This window comes from Strix uralensis, chromosome Z (genome assembly GCF_047716275.1).
Source record: "Strix uralensis isolate ZFMK-TIS-50842 chromosome Z, bStrUra1, whole genome shotgun sequence".
Classification (NCBI taxonomy): domain Eukaryota; kingdom Metazoa; phylum Chordata; class Aves; order Strigiformes; family Strigidae; genus Strix; species Strix uralensis.
The window spans coordinates 82557981-82580931 of record NC_134012.1 but is presented as its reverse complement, the minus strand read 5'-3'; the positions used below and the strand labels follow the sequence as shown (position 1 = coordinate 82580931).

The 22951-nt window shown below is 39.3% G+C and overlaps 1 protein-coding gene across 4 annotated transcripts in view; it reads right to left on the bottom strand.

Annotated features, from left to right (window-relative positions):
* The window catches only part of ARL15 (ARF like GTPase 15), a 228009-nt gene that overhangs the window by 159205 nt on the left and 45853 nt on the right, over nt 1-22951 (bottom strand). Inside the window, exon 1 of one of the 4 annotated variants that reach the window (XM_074855618.1) lies at nt 11039-11057. The exons of the other annotated variants lie outside the window; for them this stretch is intronic. Coding sequence (XP_074711719.1) covers nt 11039-11041 — 3 coding nt within the window. The 5' untranslated portion in view covers nt 11042-11057. Of the gene's footprint in view, nt 1-11038; nt 11058-22951 lie in introns of those variants that run through there. 4 annotated transcript variants of the gene reach the window in all.

Here is a 22951-nt window from a genome sequence, read left to right as displayed (position 1 = left end):
CCTGAACAGTAAAATTCAGCCAAAGAGCTGTAAAAAAGACCTAAGAAAACTAGCAGGAAGGGGAAAAACTATGTTGTTATTAATGCATTACTTCTAGTGAAATACCACTGAAGTCCAACGTGATCCAAACCACAGTGCACTGTGTGTAAAGCAGCAAAGACTGTTCCATACACAAAAGAGAAGAAATAATTACATGGCTTTTTTTTATTATTTTGTTCAGACTTGGAATTTGTTTTTGGGACTGATTCAATCAATATGCAGTTCAAAAGAAAAGAGTCCTTCAACATAGCAACGTGGTCTAAAAAAATTACTAGATGCAAATTTCAGTGCTAGTTTTCTTCTTAAAGGCAACAAAAAATATGAGAACATGACTGCGATGTCCATCTAGCACAAGGAAACTAGAGCAATTTAAAGTTTATTGTAAGAGGACACAACTGAGCTTAGAAGTCTCATATTTGACTCTTGTCCAAAAACAGGAATCAAAATGAACTATTGAGCTGTAGTCTAAACGTTTGAAGATTTTTCAGCTGGGGACATTATGAAGCCTTAAATGGTAAAAACAGTTAAGTCCTATCCCAATAAAAATCCTAGGAAAAAATAATCTTCTACGAATAAGATGAAGTTCCAACAGATCGTAAATTGATTTGGAAATGTTCACATCAGAAAAAATCATACTGACAGCAATACGAACAGTGTTGAATAGTATGATACCAGGTAAATATTTTTGCACTAAGTGTACATATGAAGTCCACAGTAAAAACATTGGACTTCCAGGCACACTGAAGTATTTTAATGACAAAAGTATCATGATTCCTCTTCCTGCTCTCTACTGCTTTTCTCTTCTGCTAAGCCTTACATTCCAGCCTAATGGCAACATATTTTCTACTCCAATCAACCATACTACTCAGTGGTATTTCCTAGAAAAATTTTTCTTGTATGTCAGATAAACACAGAATAAAATCCTTCAGGGACATCCTGATATACCACAGATTCCAGTTGAAATAATACTGAAGCAAGAAATTAAGAATTTCCTTAGTGAACCTACCAGCATAGAAAAAAGGGTAAAAGTATACACATTTTAGCAAAATTTAACTGTATCAAGCATGTGACTTGGACTTCACTCTATAATTTTGAAGCTATGTGGATTCAGAAAGATCAGAAAAGTCACGCTGTGTGAAAGATCAGCTGCAGTAAAAATAAACTGAAATGGACTACACGAGCAGCACTATGGTACTGCACTACTACACGATCATGCATGTTTCATTTGGAAAAGAAAAGCAGCTCATATGTAGAATTTTAGAACAGTGAGGCCCTTCCCATAATTTTTTGGTTAAAAATAATTTGGTGGTAGCTGAGTTGACAAAAGCAGTGACAAAAAAAAGTTACCTTGCAGGTGCTACACAGAAGCTCATTAAGGGTAACAAAAACATATTCTTTCCTTGATGAATTGCTGAACTTCCATCCACAATTAAACACTCCATTAAATCAAACTGCCCATAAAGAACTGTGTGAATTTGCAGTGCGACTCATTTATCAGTGTTCCCATACAATTCTGTGCTGCCCACATTTTCAGGAATTATACCTGCAAGCTTCCCCATTTTTACACATGTTCAAAGAATTTAACATTATTAGACTGTCATAAATGACTTAAGATTTTTGGCAGGCCATTTTCTGTAATAGCTTTGAATTTCCCCTAAGTGCTTACTGTGGATGACTTATTTTAACAAGAATTAACACTACCTTGTGGCTCAGACAAAATCTAAAGTCTTAACTCCTCTGCATCACTAACATGCCAAGTGAAGGACAATGTTATACATGTGGTATTTGCTTAAGGTAAATTAAGATGCATGATGTGTTACATACATTGAACATTCTTTTGATCTTAACTTGGAACTATTAATCCTTATAAAGCAGAGTAAGACCATCTCCATATGCTTGGTCTGAGTACTTTGTAACTCTGGTCAGCAGAGTAAGAACTCCAGAAAATTTTAAAAGAAATACTTTGCCAGTCACAGCAGAGTTAAAAAACAAGCAAGATCGTTAACACTTCCCATTCCACACATTCCAACTATATTTAAAAAGTCATACCAGTTCTACTCTGCATTCCGAATTACTGCAATATTCATTAGTTTCAGTGTAAGAACCATCATCAGTGGAAGACTGATTAGCTCGTAATGTTTTCTGTGTTGGTTGCGCTCCAGATCTACTTTGTTACTGTAGTATAGACAAACATTTAATCAATCTTCCCAGAAAGAATCTCAGCAACTAAAGCTATTTCAGTGGCTCATTAGCTACCATTAAAAACAGACTTTATCACTGATATCTTAGGACAGTTAAAACAAAAACCAGATTGCATGGATTTGTTTTTAAAGAATTTGATGTCATCATTTTTGCCATTATAAATTGACACTGAAAACCAATATTGGCCAAGAAAGCATACATCCTGTACTTTGATTCTTCCATTGTTCATGGATAGGAAAAAGTTTCACTCAGAAACCTGAGCACCTAAAAGTTTTAGAGACATTCAACATCATGATGGTGAAGTCCCCTGTAGTATTTCAGTGGCTTTTCACAGCTCATCTAGCAATTATACTTTACCAGCTGAGCCAATATTCAAACAATTTCTTATTACAGATTGCTAGTTCACAAGTCTGAAGGAGATTTTAGAACACTGCAGCAAGTTCCAATTGTTTTTTCCATACTTTTATATAGCTTAATAACACAGGAAATTGTGCTTAATTCAGTCAACACTTTCATCCAAACACCCAAAGAGTAGTGTTTCAATACTGAAGAGCCACTACTCCCCTGTTGTGCTTATCCTACAGTCCCATCACGCCATGTTAAGTCATACTGCGTGGTAGAGGCCAAATTTTCACTTTAAGTATCAACACATGCTACACGTATGTGGGGTCCATCAAAACCAGTGTATGAAGAAGCAAACCTTTCCTATGGTATAGCCTCATTCCTTCAGGGGAGTTTGCTTGTTTGTTATCTGAGGGGTACAATATCTTTTCTGTTTTCTTTTGCAATTGCCAATTTTAGACACTGGTAGGCTACGGCTTCCAAATCAGACTACTGAAAGGACTGCCACACCCCAAAAAGCAGACGAGGGATTTGGTTTGTTTTTCTAATTGGGAACTATTTGTAGTACTCTTGGATGCTTACATAGTAACAGTAGCTAAAAACTCTTGCCATCTTTGGCTGTCCAGGAGACTGCACCCCTTCTCCAGGAATGTGGATTCAAGCATAGTTATCCATGTATTCATCACCCCTAGGCTGAGTATCACCAAGTGCTACACCCCAGGGATGAGGTGTTTCAACTGAATCAACAGGCAGCCTGCCCTGCAAAGCGGCGCGTGGGGATTGCTCACCCGCGCCGGGCTGCCTGCTGGTCTGTTACCAGATTCTTTCCAAGATCTGGTGCTTGATTTCATGCTAATAAGTGGGAGTTGATCGATTTCCCCACGAATTTCTGTGATGATAGCAGTTGAGAGATCATTGGTACGGGCCAAATCAGAGGAGGGAGGCTCACTTCCACAGCAGCTGACTTCAGCAGCAAAATACTTGTGGTGGTGTCTCAACCGCAAAACAATTATTAGTTCAGTAAAATTTCCTTTGCAATAGCATTGTGATTATAGGAACAGTTTCAATGCCTACAAACAGAAAAATGGAAAGCACCATCTCAGAACACTATATTGAGTTTCAGTAGGCACTCGTATCACATTATCATATATTCTGAGCACGTATGCCAGCAACATTTTTGTCTGAACAAAAAATGGTATTTATGAAGTTGCATGGAAAGCTTATGAAAAATGCATCAAATGTTGCTTTACCTAGAAGTAAGAGCAGCAAGGGGCCAAAAAAAGTGACAGATTTCTTTTACCCAATTCTGTTGCTTGCCAGTTAGAAAGCAGTTAATAAAACAGAGGTAAAATAAGTAGATAAAACAAGGCAGAGACTATTCCACAGTTCAGATTCCCCATGTCTTTCCTGTTCCAGCTACTCCTAGCTACTCACTTCAGTAAACAGTACTTCTTGTTAGTCAAGTCTTGTGTTAAGACTTATTTTGAGGCCTTGATGCTACATTTTTAATACTGGCTATTCATACGCAGCTCTGCACATCAAGAATGCTATTGTATCACCACAGAAAAATAACTACCTAAGGCACATGCTTCAGAAAGCAATCATTGTAGATGCTGTGCAATACAGCAAAAGCTCCAGCGCACACAGACCAGGCATAGGAAGAGCACGTAACACTGTCCCTTTTCTAAAGTGGGTTTTACCGATTTAAAAATAAAACAAGTAATGTGCTTTACACAGCCATAGCAGGCCCTAGACAACTCAAGTGACAACATGGAGCTACATGCAAACAAGTGATACTTAAGCCCTTTCAGATAATGCACAAAAAGAAAGCAAACATAAATTAAGAAGTGGATTCTTATTACTCCCATACATTACAGGTATGCATGACGCAGTGAATCTTATAACTCAGTGAATCTTCACACACAGGTTACTGCTTAACTTACCTAAACTGTTTAAATCCATTTAAATTAAGCTGCAACTTGTGCATAGACTAGACTGTAGCTCAGTATGTACTTATTATCAAAAAAACATAAAGAAACAAAAGAGAAATGTATGAACAGAGCTTGAAAACTTCACTTACCTAACTTGATAGTCATTAAGGAAAAATCTACCTGGAGAGCAGAAAGAACTAAGACATCTATTTTCATACAGCTGAGTATTTCAACATGAATTTCAGGCTGCCCTGCTATGTGAAAACAGTCGCATATTAACATATGTTGCTGTCTTCTGGTTCTGTTGACTCTTTAGTGTCTTTGTCAATGTCCTAAGCTTCCTGTGTGAAATTAAAATCAGTCCATCTCTCAAGTCCAAGACCTAAATGCAGCAGCATATTAAAAAAAATAAATCCAATTCTCTTTGTTACTTACAAAGCCACTCTGATTTCCCGCTTTCAGAACAGGCATTTGTTAATGCAAATGCATCAGGCATCACATTTTTTCCTTATGTTTCAGACTACAATATTGCCAAAAGTACAAATTTCTATTTGTTCAAATTTATTTTGTACTTATACTACATGTGGCATACTGAATGTGCCAACTCTCAAAAATCACACTGCAATCTGAGTTGCACCCTCTGCTAAAAGAAATCTCACTTACAAAATCTAACAAGACCACAGCAGTACAAACACAGAAAAATCTTTCAGACAATCTAAAGCAATTGAGATATCCAGATAAATGTCCCGGGAACATTCTGAAGAGATATTTGCAACTGTAAATGGAGTGAGGACAAGAAACAATGGACAAATTGAAGCCTGAGAGGTTCAGACTGGATATAAGAAAATACTTTTTACCCACAGGAACAGTCCAGCAGTACCCAGAGAGGCTCTGCAGTCCTTATCTTTTATGGTTTCTTCCACCTGGTTTTCAAGACCAGAACTAAGCTTAATAAAACCTTGAGCGATCTAGTCAGATCTCAAGCTGACCCTGCTTTGACCACAAGGTTGGACTACAGACCCCTCCAAGATCCTTTCCAACCTCAACTGTCCTGTGAAAGCAACACAAAGTCTACGGTCTCTGATCTTTCATCTGTGCAAGTCTTAGGTGAAAACATTTTCCAACAAATACAGTGTGTAAGTTGACAATGCTCTTACAAAGCTACCATCACAGCATCACTAGGGAGGGCCCTTAAAAAGCTTGAACAGCTTATTAATTTGCATAGACTTCCACAGACTGCTCGCTCCAATGTAAGACGTGTTGATTCACTGCCAGTTTTGCCCAGGTGCTCAAATCCTAGCACCCGCATCAGCTTAGTCACAGGGTGAGTTGCCACTGCCCAAATTACCATTTCTTTACCAGTGAAAAGATCTCTAGAGGTGTATCACAATGGGCTTGGGTGGGTTTTTTGCTTTGTTTTTATGGTAAGGGGGTAAAGAGAACCTTCTCCCGTATTAACTGGAAAGGAATCATCAAGCATCTGCCTGTGCTTCTGGGAGGGCTGTGGGACAGCTCTGAAGGACTGCCAGATCTATTCGGTATCCTCATTTGCAGTGGGCAGTTTGCCAGACTGAGTTAAAACAATACCTGATGTCTAGTTTATACTCCCAGCTGGGCCAGCTAACTGGGATTTAAAACACTCATAAATTTGGGTGTGAGGGTGGTATGCGTTGACAAGGGATTAGGCCATGACTCTAAAGGACTTCTTTTCTGATACAAGGTCAGCTAAAGCAGTTCCACACTCCCCCTCACCCTATTCTCCTTGAGGCATCAAGGGACAGGAACAGGAACCTGAGGCTGCCCTGCATCTGGGGGTGTGGGTGATGGACCTGGGGCCCAACCAGCACCCAGTGGCAGAATGCCCCAGCTCCAACATCAGGGCAGGCAAGCTGCAGGTACCACTACCATCTTTGGGCTGGCAGGGGTAGGCTGGTCTAATTTTATTCTTAGAAATCAGGCCTCTCTCTTAGCTGCTCACCTGCTTTTCACCACTTACTCCACTCCTCTGCCTCCACGCCTTGCACACCAGTTGCCACAGTCTGTTTCCTCCTCACTCCCACTTCTCTCTCCCCACTTTCAGAGGAAAGGGGAGATGGCAGCACCTTCTTTCCTAGTTAACCACCTGTCAACAAAAATTCCTTCAAAAAAAAAAAAAATTACAGTGACTCCTCCAAGTGCAAAGCCCTACAAAAAGTCCTAAGTCTTGCTGCTTGCGTACCTCCAGAGTTGGGTAACACTGGTGAGCCACCTCCTTCTGGAAGGACATACCAGGAGGGAGCATCTCTGGCCATTACGATGGCAGTGCCCAGCACCGCCAACCAGCAGCTCCTAAGATTTCCTTCTCTACTCCAGCCACGTGCTCACGGAGCAGACTGTCCATGGCTATGGCACCAGGGGTCTCTGACTCTCAGAACTGACAATGGTTTGTAATACACCAACTTCAGGCACTGGTGTGAGTTTAGACAGCACAACACACCATCCTGTTGGGAACCTGACCAGGACAAATATTTTATTAGTCCCTCTGCTACTTTTTGTAAGTTTAGGCTGCACCAAAAGTGAAACTTTGGGGGTGTAGGGGAACCAAAACACAAAAAAAAGCTTTTTTATCTTTGACCTTTTAGCCCACCTCTGGTAAATTCACTTTCAATAAGCAACAAACATGTTCAAATCAGTAACCCACATTCATTAGTGGGCAGTGATTATAAAAATATTGTTTTGCTGTAGAAATAATGATTCTTAAAAACTTAAACTGTCCATGTAAAAACTTTTAGTTGATTCAGACAAGTTAAGACAGCATGATGCAAGATTTCATCCCAAGTTTTCACTATATCAAAATAAAACCAGAAATACACTTAAAAAATCTCAATTCTTAAACTTCAAAGAATAATACTCCATTTAAAGCCTCCAAGGCTGGGTAAGGTTTTCTAATGCACCATGAGCAAGGAATAAAAAGTAACCAAGTATAACTTAAGAGTCTTGAAAAAAAATAAATACCACCTGTATTTACTGTATGTAGGTACATGTTTCACAACACCCAGTTAAAACCAGAATAAAACTATAGTGAAGTTAAAATGGTCACTCAACTGTTTAAATCCTGTATTAATATTAATTTTACATTTATATGGAGTTTATATGGTTAATTATCTCAATGCAACATATGCTTATTTTGATAAAACTGGAGCAGAGGGAAAAAATCAAAACCAGGAGTGTTTCTCTTGTTCTACTCAAAGGCAGTCAGAAAATGATGTTGCCACCAAGACATGGAAAGATACAATATGGAGACAAAGCTCGACAAACTATTAGTCCCAGTAGCCACAGATAATATCCCTAAGAAAGAAAAAAAAAAAAAAAAAGAAAGAAAAAAAAAAAAAAAACAAAACAGCTCTATGTCTTCTCTGCACAAAAGAGAATAATCCTTATTCTGCTGTTAAAGATTTGTTTCTCTGATATCTTATATTCTTTTCACTAAAGAACTTGCACAGAGGAAAGTTGTGTAACAGTCAAACATGTTCAGAACACATAAATCACAGAAATCTATCCAATAAACAAGGATTACACCATCACAATCTCTGACCATGGATTTGTGAAGAATAAACTAGCTCCTTTTTCCAAGATTCAGTAGTACACTGCTGCTGTGTAGCAGAGAGGTTGTGAGCCCCCAAAACAGCACACAGGGAGCACACGCATATTTTGTGGGAATAGTCAGCTGCCTGCTGGAGAACGAGCTCTGATTTCCTGGAGCTGATTCTTGTCAATTACTATTTACATTTTTTTATTATTTACATATTTACTGGATATATTTACTTTCTTCCAATGTCACAAAGCTCCTTCAAGCAAGAAAAATAACAAGAGCAGAGGATAAAACTGATAAAATGGCTTTATATTTAATCCAATTCTTGTTCTTAGTCATGATTGGTAATAATTATTCCTAGCAAACAGAGGCGAGACTTTCCAAAGCACATACCACAGACAGACTTGCAAATTAGTTCAAGTATTTTGTAAAATTGTTTCTTCATTAAGTGGTAGCATTCCTCAAATATACAGTTTACTATAACATCTGGATCCTTTCATCATCCCATTACTCCCTTTGCTATTCTTGAAATATCCTTATAACAGGAAAACATTTTCAAAACATGCTCTGGCATGTTCAAGCCCAAAGCTTGCCACTGCAATTCAGCTATTTGAAATTTACACCATCTCTTGTTTCCACCATCAAATGTACCAGCATGTCCAGCTTAATTTAAAATTTCCCCAACACTCCTGCTTAGAATTCCCACTGCAACACAAATTACTGATGCCCTAAAAAAATAAAAACAGAGAGATACCTCAAACCCCATGACGTTTGGCTTGTTTTCAATATGCTCTCCTCAAAATCATCTCTCCCCTGGTCAGCCATCAGTGGTTCTTACATTGCATAGTAGCTATGACCCTTACATTTGAGGTGGCATGATCAAAGGAGCCCTGGCCAGACTTAGAAAAACATTTCCACTGAGAATGGACATACTGCCTGTCAAAAGGTTATTCCCACTGCGTACAGAGAGCAGCTCATATTACCCTAGTGTAACATGAAAGTGCAAAATCTAGCCATAGTAATCCACATACATGTTTTTCTTTCCAAAAAGGGCATATGGGAGACACTGACCGGAACAGAACATCCGTATTATCATTTGAAGGGAGGAGATGGACGGACAAGGGAAAGCTTCCCTAATCAATCCAGCTGTAGGAATCAGCCTTCAAAAAAAAAAAAATACTATAAAAATTCTGCCTCTAACCATAGCAATTACTTCTCTTCAGTTGCTTTCCTCCCCTTTAGTTAAAAATTTATATATGCAAATATACATCTACATGTAGATAATCACACACACAGACACGATCAGACTTTACACTCTGTGGAAGACAAAATAACTTTGGAGGCGTAAATCTTAATGTCAATGACAGGAAGGCTTTGGTGAACCATTACCATAAATCTGACAAACGCTAATTTGATGGGTGGCTGTATCTGTCTGCTGCAAGACCAGTCTAGACAGTCTATTGAGAAATCCTAAAACACAACTGTTTGTTCCCTGTAACACCATCTGGATATGGCAATAAGAGCCGACCCAGTGCCATTCACACATGGATCAAAGCACATGCTAATGCCATCATGAAGTCATACACATAAAAAATTCAATCTGAGAACTCTATGCAATTTTCCTAAGTCCTCAGTGAAGAAACCTCAGACTTAGCACAACTCAAGCTAAGTGCATGAAGAGGGGGAGAGGGTGGAAAAAAAGAAGAGAATATTTAATGAGCTTGGCCTTCCCAAGGAATGTTAGGCCACCCATTGTATTGGAAAAGGCTCATGTCACACTTCAGTCATGGCACCCATCAGGGTGCCCCTTTACAAAAATTGATCCGGAGGTTTTTGTAATTACCTGTTTCAAACAGAAAGAGTGCCCAGAAATACAAGAAGGTTTCCGACGTGTAAATCTTGCATTTTCTTGCTTAAGACAGAGCTGGCAGAATTTGCAATATTGCAGACAATATTGAAAACCCCTCTCTCATTAAACTGCACCATGGCACTAGATCAAAGCACCAAGGGCCCCCTATTGAACTTCTCTAAATATTACAAACATAAGAGCAAGTCTGGGTATGCAGAAACTACAAGTAAAGCCAATTTTTTTTCTGCCTCCAAAAAAACCAAAACATGGCTTCCCATGATTACAGCTGAAAAAGGTACAAAAATACTATATAGCCATACTGCAAACTTTAAATTGACAAAGCTTCATCCACTCCAAAAAAAATAAAATCAAAGATTACTGGGATTTTTTTTCTTCTGGGATGCTTTTTAAACTACTGCCCTTCAAGAGTTCTTGTAATTTTCATTTAATGTATTGTGTTATGTAACAAATCCAATAACCTGCACAAGACATTTAGCTTTGTCATAAAATCCACTGATTTTTTTTTTCTGTGAAGTATCTGCTAATAATAAGCTTCCAGCAATTATACTGTTCCCAGCCTTTTGACCATTGAGACTGTATTTCCCATTCAACTCTGTTTTCTTTTTATGATGTAAAAGTTTACAACAAGCAGTCTTTAGCCTTTCTGGAAGAACCATAGTATGAAGCTAGTTTGCTGATACTGAAGTTGTATCAAGACAGAAAGCAAAGTCAGATTTTAACAACCATTTTGATACAAGCTCCATCTTTTAAAATTTACTTCCTATCATTTAATTCTTTTTATCTAATCTTTTGAAAGCAATCTAAATACTCATATGAAGGTATTTCATATAGCAAAAATTTGGGCATGACCACAATCCTAGCTTCTTAAATACTTTTCTTTGTAAATTAAAAAATGACAAGTGGCAAAATTTATTTCTACCATCCTGAGCAGTTCAATGCAACTTAAATAACTACTAAAACTACATTTTAAACTTTTATAGTTTGATCTTAGCAATTTCCTTACTCACAAACAGAATTAGCATGTTAACAAGAATGACCTGTCATAAAATACTGCAACACTAATATAATGTTTCATAAACTTACCATAGCAAAATAAACTCCTTAGTTCCTTTACAGAATTTGCAAAAATCCTGTAAATCTGCACACAAACACACAAAAATCACTGGAACTTAACTTCCAAACACAAATAATTTAATAAAACTCTCAGTCTAACTTGAAAAAAATATATAATTGTAAGACTAGTTATAAAGTTACAACAGCTATACTGTGGTGCATCACTAACATCCAACTGTAAAAAAAAAGTACACTCCGCAGGCATCATGATCTTCTAATGGAAATCTACAATTGCCTTAAATTTTAAATATCTAAGTTCTGTATATGGTGCTTAATAAAAACTTCAGAAGATAAACAAGTTCAGACTGTTACAGAGATTAAATATTCCGACGAACTTTCTGCTAACACACCATCAGAAGGGCCAATTCTAGTAACTTTTTTTTTACTGATATAGATTAAATACAATTACATCTTTTTTTCCTAGAAGATTAACACTCCCAACACACCCCACCCCCACCCCCCCCACCCAAAGAAAAGGAGAGGGGGGAACAGAGAAAACTTATTTTTGCAATCAGATGACTCTTCAGGACAAAAAAAAAGTGATCAGATAGTCTTTCTGTTCAAAGTGTGTTCACGGATAAACAGAAAAAAAACTCCACAAAGATTTCTGGTACTAGAAAACCCACAAGAGATTGGCCCTGACTTAAAACTCAAAAGACTGATAAACTGTGAGTCATCAAGTTTTCAGACTGTAGAGATGTTTCAATAAAGGGAAGTGGGAGATGTACAGGAATGAACTGTGCATCACACATCAAGAGCTGTTTCTGCAGAAAGCTAGTAATTCCCCTTGAGGAAAAAAGTTAGGAGTGTACATATCGCAGTGACCTCTCATTACATTGGAAATGGCATTAAATGGCATCATACCAGCATTAGGCTCTTTTATGTCTGAATCACATACAAAACAGATAAGTGAAGAACACATATGCATTTAGTATTTGTTTATAAATAAACACCTACAACCTCCTGTCCCCTCCAAATTTCTACATAGACGGTTGCCTTCAGAGAACTAACCTAATTCTAGATAGAACAGTATTCAACCTATTAACGTTTCAGCAGCAGACATGTAGTGAAGGGCATGTCATACATGGTTTAAAATTTCTTCAAACTCCCCTGCAAGCACTGCAGCAGGACAGCACTGCCATCTACTGTCCACTGCCGCAGCAGAACCCTTCCATACACCTCCAAAAAGTCTCCTCTGACTTAAAACCACCACCTTTCCTAAGCACCGGACAGAGGTGACCCAAAGACTCCACCGTGAGAAGCCAGATTCGGGGAAGACACCTGCACCGGTAAACTCCTCTAGTAATTCTATAATTCTACATACTATAATACAAAAGGGCGTGGTTTTTTAATGAAATGTCCGAGCAGCAGAGAACTGCACCGCAGAGCAGAGCGATCTGCAGCTGCTCCCCGAGCAGCACTGGCACTCGGGGTCACCGGGCAGCTGTGCGGTGCCCTCTCCTCCCTTCCCACGACGCAGCTGTACTGCCTGTGAACACAGACACGTCCCTTTCCCATTTTTTAGTCCTTTCACAGCACAGACATACATAAATCTGCTTGTATCCCAAGAAGCTTTTCACACACACACAAACATTACAAGGCTGCACCAATCACATACCCAGTGTTGTCAGCACAACAATCATTAACTCTTCAACTTCACAGAATCACAGAATCATCTAGGTTGGAAAAGACCTTGAAGATCATCCAGTCCAACCATTAACCTAACACTGACAGTTCCCAACTACACCATATCCCTAAGCACTATGTCAGACCGACTCTTAAACACCTCCAGGGATGGGGACTCCACCACCTCCCTGGGCAGCCCATTCCAACGCCTAACAACCCGTTCTGTAAAGAAATACTTCCTAATATCTAGTCTAAACCTTCCCTGGCGCAACTTGAGGCCATTACCTAGCGTATTCTAGCATAGCAAATTTATTTCTGCCAAATGCTATAGATACAAATCATGCCTCCATTTAAAACAAAATCATGCACTAGCTAATAAAAAGATACTTCATTCAGCTGCTTAAAAGAGTTGCCAGAAAGTTACAGACATGCCCAATTCATTTCAATCACAATGTTCATATGATGAAGAATTTAGAAAAAAAGGAGCACAAGGACTTATTTGTGGCACTGACTTTCTCACTGAAAGAAAGTAAGTTTGACTGGTAAGTTTTAAGGGATATACTTAAGAATTCCACTCCAAAAGTGCTCTTCCATTTAACAAATTTGGACCCCCTAGAAACTGATACACATAATTTAAAGCAAAGACATGATGGATTTTGTTAATGGAACACATCTTACATGGTTTCATCATAATGATGAAACTACTGAAACTTAATCTGTAAATACACTGAAGATAACTGAACCACTCCATTATGAAAAACAAAAAAGTTATCACTGTTTTGCAGGGTACAAATAGCCATGTAATTACTTCAATCATAAGGCAAGTGCCATGTACTTAAAGTACATAGTTACTAATGTCTCACAGATTACATGGCGATAAAAGGTTACCTGTTACCATATGTAGTAATTTGGAGTTGATGGTGACAGTTGGCAGATGTTGAAGATAACTTTAAAATGGTGAGAATAATTGTGAAATCTGTAATTACAATACTGTGAAGTCACATATTCAGAGATCTGCTTTACTGTTGTTTTGTTGTGTTTTGGGTTTTTGTTAGACAGATTCTATAAAAATGTGAATGACCTTTCAGAAAACACAGGTGCAGTCTGATCTATAGATCTGCAGAGATATTACAGGTATGGTGGTCCTGAAACTTCTTAATCACAGAATCACCTATGTTGGAAAAGACCTTGAAGTTCACCTAGTCCAACCATTAACCTAACATTGACTGTTCCCAACTACACCATGACCCTAAGCACTATGTCGACTCTACTCTCAAACACCTCCAGGGATGGGGACTCCACCACCTCCCTGGGCAGCCCATTCCAACGCCTAACAACCCCTTCTGTAAAGAAATGCTTACTACTATCCAGTCTAAACGTTCCTTGGCGCAACTTGAGGCCATTACCTCTTGTCTTATCGCTTGTTGCTTCATTAAAGTGACTCATCCCCAGCTCTCTGCGACCTCCTTTCAGGTAGTTGTAGAGGGCAATGAGGTCTCCCCTCAGCCTCCTCTTCTCCAGACTAAACAACCCCAGTTCCCTCAGCCACTCCTCGTACGACCTGTGCTCCAGACCCTTCACCAGCTTCGTTGCCCTTCTCTGGACACACTCAAGTAATTCAATGTCCTTTTTGTAGTGAGGGGCCCAAAACTGAACACAGGAATCAAGGTGCGGCCTCACCAGTGCTGAGTACAGGGGTAAGATCCCTTCCCTGTCCCTGCCGGCCATGCTATTCCTGATACAAGCCAGGATACCATTGGCCTTCTTGGCCACCTGGGCACACTGCTGGCTCATGTTCAGCCGGCTGTCAATCAACACCCCCAGGTCCCTCTCTGACTGGCAGCTCTCCCGCCACTCCTCCCCAAGCCTGTAGCGCTGCTGGGGGTTGTTGTGGCCCAAGTGCAGCACCCGGCATTTGGCCTTATTGAAACTCCTACAGTTGGCCTTAGCCCATCGCTCCAGCCTGTCCAGATCTCTCTGCAGAGCCTCCCTACCCTCGAGCAGATCAACACTCCCACCCAACTTGGTGTCATCTGCAAACTTACTGAGGGTGCACTCGATCCCCTCGTCTAGGTCATCAATAAAGATGTTAAACAGGAGTGGCCCCAAAACCGAGCCCTGGGGGACACCACTCGTGACCGGCTGCCAACTGGATTTAACTCCGTTCACCACAACTCTTTGGGCCCGGCCATCCAGCCAGTTTTTTACCCAGCAAAGCGTGTGCCCATCCAAGCCACGAGCAGCCAGTTTCACCAGGAGAATGCTGTGGGAAACGGTGTCAAAGGCCTTACTGAAGTCAAGGTAGACAACATCCACAGCCTTTCCCTCATCCAATAAGCAGGTCGCCCTGTCGTAGAAGGAGATCAGGTTTGTCAAGCAGGACCTGCCTTTCATAACCCCGTGCTGACTGGGCCTGATCATCTGGTTGTCCCGCATGTGTTGTATGATGGTACTCAGGATGAGCTGCTTCATCAGCTTCCCGGGCACTGAAGTCAAGCTGACAGGCCTGTAATTTCCCGGATCATCCTTCCAACCCTTCTTATATCTGGGTGTCACATTGGCCAATTTCCAACCTGTCGGGACCTCCCCAGTCAGCCAGGACTGCTGGTAAATGATGGAAAGTGGCTTGGCGAGCACCCCAGCCAGCTCCTTCAGCACCCTCAGGTGTATCCCATCCAGTCCCATACACTTGTGTACATCTAAATAATCTGCTATCAAAATGTGACCAAGATATCAACATTTAATTTTTCATTGTTTCACAGAGCCAAAGATCACCTGAAGATTTTGCCCTCTAGCCTTATTCTATTTTTCCTGTGTAGCTTCTCTTGCATATTTCTCTTTGAGTGGTATCTTTGAGATCTAAAAAGCTCTCCCAAAAGACCTCTGCAGTCACTCTACCCCTCTTTCTTGTTAAATAGTTCTTCAGAGAAAGTTCAAATATACTTGCTATGCAGAACCCACAAAAGCAGGTCACAGCCTTCTCTCTATTTTCTATACCTGGTAGACAAAAAAAATACAGATGAACTGGAAAGCCAGAAAGATTTAATTTTCATATAGTTCTGATCAGAAAGTGCAGACCACAATAAAAATTCTCTCTCTCCAACTGATCTGGGAACAGATTTTAATCTGAAAACTGCTAGACTATCAAATTCAGAATCCATTGGGAACATGAAGAAATTAACTTTCAGATGTCAGGTGTGATATATACAAATTATTACCTTTTTCTTACAAGCTACATTCCATTTTTTACTTGAAGTCACCAGTGAACAAGAGACAATGGCAAATGCTATCTGTAAAGAGCCACTTTTTTATAATCTTGATTTTAGAAAACCAAAATCTGGGAACTGAAACCTAGATGATGCTTCTCTCGGTAGCTCCCCCTCTTCATATCTGAAGAAAGATGATCAGCTTCGCACCTACCCTAAGTCACCTACACACCAGAAACCTAAGAAGGAATTACTTCTTTACAGCCTGTAAAAGGAAACAGATACCTCCGAAAGCAAGATTCTTCTCATTCTAGAATTAATGTCTAAGGTCACAGGTCCACTCCTTCTATGTTTAGATTTAGGAGACGTAAATCCCACCTGTGGTAAGAAATAGATATCAACAGGATGCTTGTATTGAAAATGAGTTAGGCTATTTCATTTTTGTTATGCAAAGGATATTAATTCATCTGTGGCACCCGAATTAAAATCTCTCTTCATTAACAGGCTATTAGTTGTCCCTTCAACACAACATGATTTCTGACTGGGAATTAATAATGAAAAAAAATTATATAAGATGCAAAACAACAGACAGAGAAATGAGTAGCTAGAATTGCTAAACACACAGTTTTTAAAGTGTCTGCTGGTGGAAAAAAAAAAAAGATTCCATTATTAGATGGGAATTGTAGGATTGCTGACAGTAACAAAGAAAAGCAGAAGTTTCATACACACATCTGTCTGAGAAAAAGCAAACAACATTCTTATGATGATGATGGAACAGTTTCCATTCCAACAGTAACTCAGGAAGATGTTAAACAGCAGATATTAGTTGGACACTTCTACATCAGCAAAGCAGTATAACCTGGATACAAGCATGCTGAAAGAAATGACAGAGGTACTGGCTGGACTGGTAATGCTTACTGGCATTAAGGTTTGAAAAACTAGAACTGGAAAAGTTCACAAGAACAGAAAGAAGTGCTATGTCAATATTTACAAAAGACAAATTGGATGCCCTAAATAATTATAGGTCTGTCAGCCTGAAGATTTTGTGAAGAAAAAAAATTTTTATGTAGTGAAATAGCTGATGAGAGATTTGATTATGAACAACTAAATTAAATTACACAATGAATGCCAATCAACAGGTCTACAGACAGTAGACGTACTGTTTTTAGACTGGGTTTAAAAAAGTATGTCTTTATGTAATAGTCTCAGTCTTCTGGAACACACTCAGTTTGGCACTGTAGGACATTTTGCTTCATCCATTAGAACAATCCAGTATCAACAAAGAACTTTTAAAACTGTGTAAGTTTATTTATGTGCTCCAGGATACACCTGTAAACAAGAAGCTTTCATCGAGCGATGCATTTCTAGTGTGATCCCATGGGACCTGCCCATGCTGTCTGACATTTAACAGCACCCATCCCAAAGAAGCCCAAGGTCATCAACAACAGAGAAAGAATAGTGATAAATAATGAAAAAGACAGCTTGCTGATACATTACTAGGTGTCTAGTAGCACAGCAACAGAATTTGGAATAGATGCTTCTTGAACAAATCTACAGAAGATAATCCTGTTTCAAGCAACTACATGTGGAGTGGGTTTCTTGGAAAGAAGGTCGCAGAAAGCAAATCATAGGCAGTGTTGACTGTTCTGAGCACAGGTAATGGCAGGTGTAACAAGAAACCCAAGGGTATGCACATTTGCATCTAGAAACAAAAAAGACAACGGTATTTTCTGCCCTGGAAAATAATGCCTCTGAAAATGTTTTTTGGCATGGTAGCTAAATTTTCACAGGGAATCTATAAGGATCAGTCATAGCCTCAAACAACTGATGTCTGCTTTGGAGATTAGGGAATTACCGAATTGGAAAAGAAAAGTTTTGTGATGTAGTTGACACAAGAATATTCCCATTGCACCCAGTATTGTAAGCACAACAATAATTTATTTTTCAACTTTTAGCATAGCAAATTTATTTCTACCAAATGCTATAGACTCAATTCATCCATCCATTTAAAATAAAGCTTGCAGATAAACTATCCACTAGTCTGCCCTGATGTCCCTGAAGAAGAGTGTTCAAATATGCAGAAATACAGAATCAAATAGGTCAGAGAAGAGTCATTAGAATGAGTGAAAGATTAAAATATATCTCTGATAAATCAGGGCTTGAGGAACTTGTAATATTTGACTTATTAAAAAAAAGAGCAAGGAAAATCTTCCTTAAAACATACAGAAGAGGGTCAAAAATGCAATAGCCATTCATTAAAGGAGTGGCAGTTAAACACTACAACATCTTGCACAGACTGTACTGGACTTTCTAATACTGGAAATATTCAGATCATAATTAGATACTTTGACCCTCACCCCAAAAAGGTGGTTTACTTTAGAGGATATCTATAGACTTTACTATGAATAAAGACAACACTTTCTGGATTTACATCTATTCATTTATACTGGATAATCAACAACAATGGCTTCACCAAAACAGAGAAAATGCAGTGGATGTCCTTGAGATGAGTATTTCTGTGCTTGGTCCCCTAAGTGCCATCATGTGCTGTTCAACATCTCGCAGTGCTGCCAGAAGCCTGAGTTATGCTGAAGCAACCCAGACATGGAGACCAACTCACATTTAGAGCAGACGTTAACTCTAATGGGGACAATACAGAGTTCACTAAGTTACAACTGCTGTAGGCTGAATTTGGCTTATAGCACTTAAGGCAGTTTAGACAGAGCAAAGAGCTCAAAGTAAACACAATTCCCCATTTATAACACAGCAGCCCAGTCTTTTCAATTCTGAGAGAGAATTACCTCTTTCAGGACACCAGTGCATCTCAGACCCAAGAGGAAAAGCAAACCTTTCAATGGAGGTGATGGGATCTCCTCTAGGACAGAGCAGCGGAAAAAGCTTCCTGCTTACCTAGCCTGTTACAAGGACTGCAAAACATGCAGAAGCAGAAATTACTTCTGCGAGAGGAAGAAGAAAAGAAAGGAGGCAGACGGGGGACAGGAACATCCTTTTGTCATTTTCCCTTTCCCTCCCTGCTCCAGCCAAGAAGCCAGCAGCAAGAACTGGTTAAGGAAAGGCAGGAGACCTGCAGGTGTTAAGTAAGATGGTTTTTTCTCCTGCTACTGCTTAGATGCCACAGCATGTTCCTTTGTCCCTGAGGACACAAGTGAGGAAGCATTTTGCTCGTTCACTCCCTATGTCAGATGGAGTAAGCCTGGAAGACAGAAAATGACGGCCTACCAAAAGTTGGACCATATTGACTTCAGTGTACTTCACCTGGCTGCTCACTTCAGATAGCTTTTTATAAACATCAAATTCTTGTTCCATGTTTGGTGCATCTCACCATATTCCACAGAAAATGCATCCAGATTTCTGTGGAAAAAAAAAATCAGATTTGCTTGCAGGCATCACTCCAGAGAACTTCAGATCCAGAAGTTAAGATGTGCTGTTCACCCCTCTTACATCAAATATTAAAAGGCTCTCCCGGCTAACTTATGCTACTGATCACATGTATGCAATCCCTAAGATTTTAACAGATGTGCCCAACTCTGACTGGAGTTCAGTGAAATGTGCTGGGAGTACCCAGAAAGGCACAGAACCCCAGCAGTACTTCAGTCAGCAAAGCAAGCAGAACCAGCTCCTAACACACAAGGAGCAGACAGTTTATTTTAAACAGTAATAGTTTTTATCTAGTCCATTTTGACAAGTAATAAACTATAAACTTTTCAATTACATCAAAAAATAGTTTATGCGTGCATGCAAACAGGTCTGCAAAGTCTGCACTGACTCAAGAATTGAAATGGTGTCTGTAGATGACCATTATGGGGTAGCAGTTTAGACTGCTTTTATTCAAACCAATGCAGCAGAGAAAATTCACCTTAAGTGTGGTAAGCTTGAAAGAAAGGACAATCACCAAATTGTCATTCAGACATAAGACAAGATCAATTCCTGCTGAAACCACACTTCCTTTTCCCAGCTGGGAACTTATTATAGGGAAACCTCACAACTGAGAAAACATTGCAGAGTGCCTATACACACCCACATTGGAACAGATTACCAATTGTTAGGCTAGTGAAGGCAAGCATATTTCTCTAAAGCAATCCCTTCTCCTCTCAGGAGATAAATCTCATGCAAACAATACTTGCTAGCAACGAAAACATAAGATGTCAACAGCTTTCCAGTTTATTATGCTATTTAACATCAAGTTTGTACCAAGCACAGTGTGGAAATAAAAAAAAAAAAAAACTGAAAAATGCACAGTCATTTCTAATGTTATTCAGGTCAAATTCAGAACAGTTTAGTTAGGAAAGACTGGAATGATTCTGAACTACAGGAGGCCTTTGAGAGTCTTGGACATGTTCTTAGGAGCCAAACAGGCATAAACAAAGACAGTGTTAAACATGCAATAAATCTGAGGTTAAATTGAACCAATGTGGATAAAAACCAAACAAAACACCAAAAACATATTCTGACTGGCATGATGCTCTTAGTAAGCCACAACACAAATATTGTCAGTCCTCTCCGTGTAGCAAAATGAAAAAGATACGGCTAAATGGACAATACAGTATTCTAAGAAAATTCCCCCTGAAAATTCAGTTTACAGTTAATAATTTGCATATAAAAATTGTATAAACCACACTTTTTCCACAAGAAAGCTTAAATATGTTACCTGAAGCAATTTATCATCAAGCTGAAATCAAGTTATCGTATTTGAGACAGCAGTTTCCAGATGGAAGACATATGCTCCCACCTTGCACAGTTTTATTTCACTATTTAGGGATTATTTAGCACACATTAATGCCACAGACATTTCCTCAGTTCCTGCATGTAGCTAACAATTCCTATTTGGAGTATAGCATTTGACACTTACAGATGTGAAAAGATCAAGACTAACTCATGATCTGGAAAAATGCGAATAGTAATGCCTCTAAGTATGATAAAGGACATCTGAGAATAAAATTTCATACATTTTCCTTACAAAATCTGTGCCTTGGTGACTTATGATACAGATCTCCTAGACGCAACAGCCCAGTTCAAGACAAGGCTCGTCCTTGGAGCGTGAAACCAAAATAAAAGAAAGAAAAGCTTATGAGAATTCCTCAGCAATTTATACTGACCCAGGTGATGCAAAGCTGGCACTGGAATGCTGCCTTGGTTAACATTCTGATTTGGACCAGATGCTTCTAGGTCTAATATCAACAGTGCATCAACTTGACATGAACAAGGAAAAAGCCTTTAACATGCAGGCAAGACTTATTCAGAAAATGCTAGAAGTACAACAGCATTCATGGAAGCCTCATGAAGACTGACACACTTTCATACAAGAGTTACAGTACAGTTTTAAGAGAATCTTCTGAATATTGAATATAATCTTATGAGGAAAGGCTTCTGTTGTTAGGAGTTATAGCTGTTAAATAATAGCAGTAAAACATAGGTTATTAGAAAAACACAGGGCCAGGATGGATACAGAAGAGATTATTGAGTCAGCCACAAGGTATGAAAGAACAGGACAATCTAAAACATCACAAACGTCTAAGAAAAGCAAAACCAACACTTGCCTTTTGCTAGCACTACAGCTTACATAAGCAATACAGGAATCCTGAGCAGTAAAATAACTCTATTAACAAAAATGTTCAGTTTTCTGGGCTTAAATCTTTAGATCAATTTAGCTCTAGCATCAAAACTTCACTGAGTTACAGTAGTCCACCTTCAATATTTTACTTTTCCTGTTTCTGGGCAATCAGCAACTAAAAGGAGCTAGAAGAAACAGATAATAAATCAACAGGTGGGAACAACTCAGAAGATCTAGAAGGTACAAAGGAATAAGGCTTGTGGCAATGCAACCTGATGTTGGTAAGTCAAGTCTTCACTCAGCAGCTGAATGAATTCTCTAAGGCTCCACTGGAAGCAATTTTGTAATCTCTCAGAGTAAGTCTCAAAACTTTACTATTCCCTTTCATAGAAACTGATGGATTTGTATTAATGAACATTTTTTCAGTATATTGTCCATTAGGAACAGGACAAATATGAACAGAACACCCTTGAGCACCTTCCTTTGTACTAGGTGTTCTTTTACTATTTTCTACAAAAACCTGAGAACTAGCCTCATCATGCATTACCCTCTATAAATCTTGAGAACAATACCGATCCAGACTTCAGTACCATGCTGCAGATAAACTGAATGCAGGACTTACAATGCTGTGCTGGTTCAACAAATGATTTAAAAGGTACCGTATGGAGCATTTACAGTGAAAGTAAAGGCTGATGACCTTTTCTTTCATGGTACAAAACAAGGGCATGCATGGAATGGACATTTTTCAGTCCGTATTAACTCAAAGGGATGTAGCAAAAGGTTTCATGAGACAACTAACAGCTCACTGCTGTCCAAAGGGTAGGCTCACACCTTTCTATGTCTCTTCCCAGCTGCATATTACTGCCCCTTAGGTGTCCTTGGTGCTAATCTGATCCCTCCTATGAGACCATTCAGTTCACTGAGCAGTCAGAAAACCAACGTAACAGTGTAAAAAATAAGTCAGTTTGGTAAACTGGCAGAAAACTAAACAGATCCTAGAGAGTACGACCACCACATACACACAGCATGCCACAGCAAGAGGGAAAGGGGGTCACAAACCTCAGAGCAAGGCTCCCCTTTCAGCAGCCAATTGGTTCTGGCAGCTCAGCTGTCCCATGAAGCCTCATTCTAACCATTCCCTCATTTTACAGGTTCGAACACTTATCTAGAAAATACCATGTGACTGCTATCTGTCACATTATGAACTAGGTGGGCATTTCAGTGAATCAACAAGGTCTCCAGCCTCTAGCTCAGAACTGCCCAGATATTTCTATTAATACTCACTCACTTGAGCCTGAAAACATACTGTTGAACAATTAAGTGTTAACTAAAGAGTTAAGTACTCGTTTTTCATTTGCCTTGCTTTTTTTTCCTCAGATAAAACCAATTCTCTTTCTCATTTGGAGCCACTGCTGGATTTCAGTGCTGGCCTAACTTGTTTGTTTGCATCCTGAGGTTTCCTCTAGGCTCATTTGTTCT